Here is a 3,692-nt window from a genome sequence, read left to right on the forward strand (position 1 = left end):
TTCCATTCCACTTCCGCCGAATCTTCTTCGGGCTCGAAGTCCGGGAGCACCTTGCTCCGGCAGGCACCTATGATCGACCGTCTGGACTTCGGCGAACGCCTGCGCGCCGTGGGCCTGACCCCCGTATCACGCGCAGTCGTTGCTTGCTCCATTCGGCCAGTCCTCCTGGCGCTACACGTTTCAGGGCATCGCGACAATTTGAGGGAGCCCTTCTCCCAATCGATCTCAGGGTTGTGCTCATGCAGCCAATCTAACCCAACGATCACATCTTCTGGACCGATGTCCGTGACCGTGAACACCGTTTTCTCGACATGCTCTCCTATATGCATCTGTAGCACTGCTACCTCCGAGATGCTTCCGTCTTTATTCAGGGTGCCATCAATATTGTATAGCGGAATTGGTTCCTTCAACTTCCGCGTTTGCACCTTATTCTCGATAATGAATCGCTTGTTGATGAATTTCGTGGTGGCCCCGCTGTCCACCATTGCGATTACGTCCTTGTGCCGTCTTTTTCCTTGAAGTCGGACTGGAATGTGAAAGTGCTGGGACCCCGGGTCCAACTCATACACCATTGCAGTCGACAATATATTATAACGATTACATGATATACCCGGCCCGACACGTGCGGCACGAAGCGCGGACCGGATCAAAAACCCTCCTCCTTCATCGCCCGATAGTGTTCGAGCTCCTCGCGCATCGACTTCACCTGTGCCATTAAGTCCGCCAGCTCCGATTGCTCGGATTTCGCTGAAGCGGCACTTATACTTGCCGAGGGTGTCGTCGTGATGGGGGCACTTGTCGCAGCCTGGGTGGAGCCCGAGGCAACCGTAGCCCGCGCATCGGCGCGTTTTGTGTAAGGCTTGTCCTTACAATTGGGGCACTCGAAACGTCGGTACCCTTGCTTCCCACAGCCGAAGCATGTGCCGGGGAAGTTTCCTTTTCCGACGGCCGCATTGATGCTGGCCGAAGCTGTATGCGTCGAGGGTGCACCACCACGTGCCCCACCGCGTCCTCGACCTCGGGCCGAGAAGAAGTTGTTTAGCTCGGGCCTACGGGCCCGGCTGATATCGAGGATCTGCTCGACCTCGGTGGCGCGCTTCTCAGCTGCTTGCCACGTGGCGAAGGTCTCGAGCTCGATCTTGCGGTAGACGCGGGAGGGGATGCCGCTCAGGTACTTGTCGCGTAGCTCCAGGTCCCCATACCCAGAGCGGTCCGCCGGACCCTTGAACAGCGCGGAGAACTCCGCGGCGGTGCGTTTTCACGGACCGACTTGTCCGCGCAGAGCTTTGCCAGCTCTACTTGTGCTGCCGCCTCATCGTCGAGATTTCCGAAGCGGGCCCTGAAGGCGGTGGCAAAGGCCGCTTCGTTTGCGAACGGGGTCGTGGCCCCTTGCACACCCACCTGCACCGATGCGAGCTGGGCAAAGTAGGGAGTGGCCCAGGCGCGGGCATCTCCATCGAGCAGGCTAAGGGCGACCTGCACCTTGAGTTCGATGGTGGTCAACGACGTGTTGACCAGCCAGTAGATGCGCAGCTGCGACAAGAACCGGTTGCATTCGATGACGGTCTTGCCATCGTAGCGGAGCGGGAGGAGGAGTTTCAAAGTCTCCTTATCGGGGGCGGCTGCAGGAGAGGACATTATCGGCGTCGGGGGGGACGGAGGACGCTGCGGGGGCAGAGGCGGCTGTGGTGGCCCTCCGCTGGTCGAACTTCGAGAGGAGCGAGTGCTCGAGCGGCCTCTCGGCGGAGTCGGCGGTGAAGGCGCCGAAGGAAGTTCGGCGGGGGGGTCACGTACGTCAGGGACTGCTGACGCGGGGGCGAGCGCTGGCGGCGAGGTGGACCCAGTAGAAGCCTCGGACTCGGACTCCGAGATTCCTTCTTCACCTGCACCCTCCTCAGGCTCAGGCTCTGGTGCAGGGTCTGGAGGGAGATCTCCTCGCGTTTGACTGGACTCGGCGACAGTTTGGGGAAGGCGGGAGGTAGGGGAGACAGGGCGAGAGTGCCGCGAGGCAGATCGGGATGCGAGGGTGCTTCGGGGTCCGAGCGGGTGTTGCGCTCGTCGGATCGCTTTGTAGCGAGGGTAATCCTCCTCGATCGATCGGGGTGTCCGGTTGGGGCACGGCTGCTGCTCGCAACGATAGAGGATAGTCTCAGGGCCGTCTGGGATGTAGACGTCGATGAGGTCCTGGGAGTCGAATGCGTGGATTTGGCCTTGGCAGGCAGCCACGATGGATGGGGGGAGGAAGGGGAGGTGCGCGTACTACGAAAGGCCGTGCTATACTAGCTTACACCTACGGCGCCCGAGAAGACACTAAGGTTCGCAGTTCACGTGGGGCCCAGTACTGCTTTTGGCTAGTATGCAGCAGGAACCTAAGCCACGCGTCCGTGAGGACAAGTATCGCCCACTGAAGTGCAGATACTGAAGAGTTCGTCCCTTAAGTGGTGGCGATGTATCGTAGGCTATCTAAGTATAGTAAAGTATAGTAAGGGTGCGCACCACCCGACCTATAGGAAAGGATAAAGTGAGTGTGTTCCGGTGAACGCCGGCAGCGGTGAGGAGTTTCGACCTAATGTCGCGACTTAGGGTCAAGCGACAGAGGAAAACCAAACGAGGCGCTGGGGGCGTTCGACTTAGTTCTTACCAAAGCGATGGTGAGCCAGGCTCAAACCTAAGGCTAGGGACAAGGAAATGTATTAGTTAGTAAGTAAGAAAGAATACAAATGAAGGCTTACTGACCTAGGGACAAGAGGTCGAAACTGAGGTCCCTAGGGCAGCAGAGGCCGGCTTATATACAGGGGATGTTTAGGGGAGGCTGTGCGCATTGGTCCGTGCGCAGTTGGTCCGTGCACAGCATGCCGACGCGGCCCCGGGGGCCGGTGAGTCAGAGCAGCTGTGTCAGCGGGGCCCGAGCTGTGCCGTGCGCTGCCGCCCCATCTAATCTAATCGTACAGTAGATAGTGACGCGCCCATATCAGGCAGGTAGTACAGAGGTTGCGGGTTCGAGCCCGCGAAAAGGAAAAAATTAAAAAAACGGCTAGGCGCCGTACCAACTCGTGACATGGAGCATCTGTGGGAGGGTCAGCATTGGTATCATGATCATAGCAGATGCCTTACGCGCTCTGATAGATGTCTGCGCTACGCATTGCTGCTTCCATTCGTCTCGTAGCTCCTCCTTGGGAATACCTACTCGCGCCAGCTCTTCAAGAGACAACGCCTCCCTTGATTCCACTCCATGGCGTAGGCGTTGGGCAATCCAGTGGCCCAGATCGTCACGCAGATCAAGGCTGATAACCTTGGCCTGACGGTCGATCAGCCAGATACGCCGTGATCGCTGCGAGCGGTCATGAGAGGCATGATGCGGCGGAAACATACATGTGCTTACCGCAGACGAGCGTGTGATGGGAATGAGCTTACGGAGCCTCGACCAGAGCCTCTCGACGCCCTCACCATCGGTGAGCCCGAGGCCTTCGCGTAAACGGGGGTTGTAGACGATCTGACAGGCCCATTGATGGCCGTACGCGTGCATTGCGGAGATGGCGAATATGAGTCGTTGGTGGATATCAACAGGTAGGATGTTGTACTACGGGCAGTGTCAGTGTGTTCTCATGAACATGAGGGTTAGGGGCGCTCACCAGTTCGAGGCTGCGATCGACGACACAGCCAATGTTGTACAGTGCCGCAACAGTCGCATT

At 58.5% G+C, this 3,692-nt stretch overlaps 1 protein-coding gene across 1 annotated transcript; it reads right to left on the reverse strand.

Annotated features, from left to right (window-relative positions):
- Nucleotides 1-646: 646 nt before the first annotated feature.
- Nucleotides 647-3,641, reverse strand: POSPLADRAFT_1063178 (hypothetical protein; the record flags this gene model as incomplete). The annotated part of the gene is made up of 6 exons (XM_024481620.1): nt 647-1,240; nt 1,267-2,259; nt 3,048-3,067; nt 3,115-3,331; nt 3,383-3,580; nt 3,633-3,641. Coding segments are annotated over 6 exons (2,031 nt in total), but the record flags the coding sequence as incomplete, so codon positions are not given.
- Between the last annotated feature and the right edge of the window lie 51 nt (nt 3,642-3,692).

Source organism: Postia placenta (assembly GCF_002117355.1).
Source record: "Postia placenta MAD-698-R-SB12 unplaced genomic scaffold POSPLAscaffold_118, whole genome shotgun sequence".
NCBI lineage: Eukaryota > Fungi > Basidiomycota > Agaricomycetes > Polyporales > Adustoporiaceae > Rhodonia > Rhodonia placenta.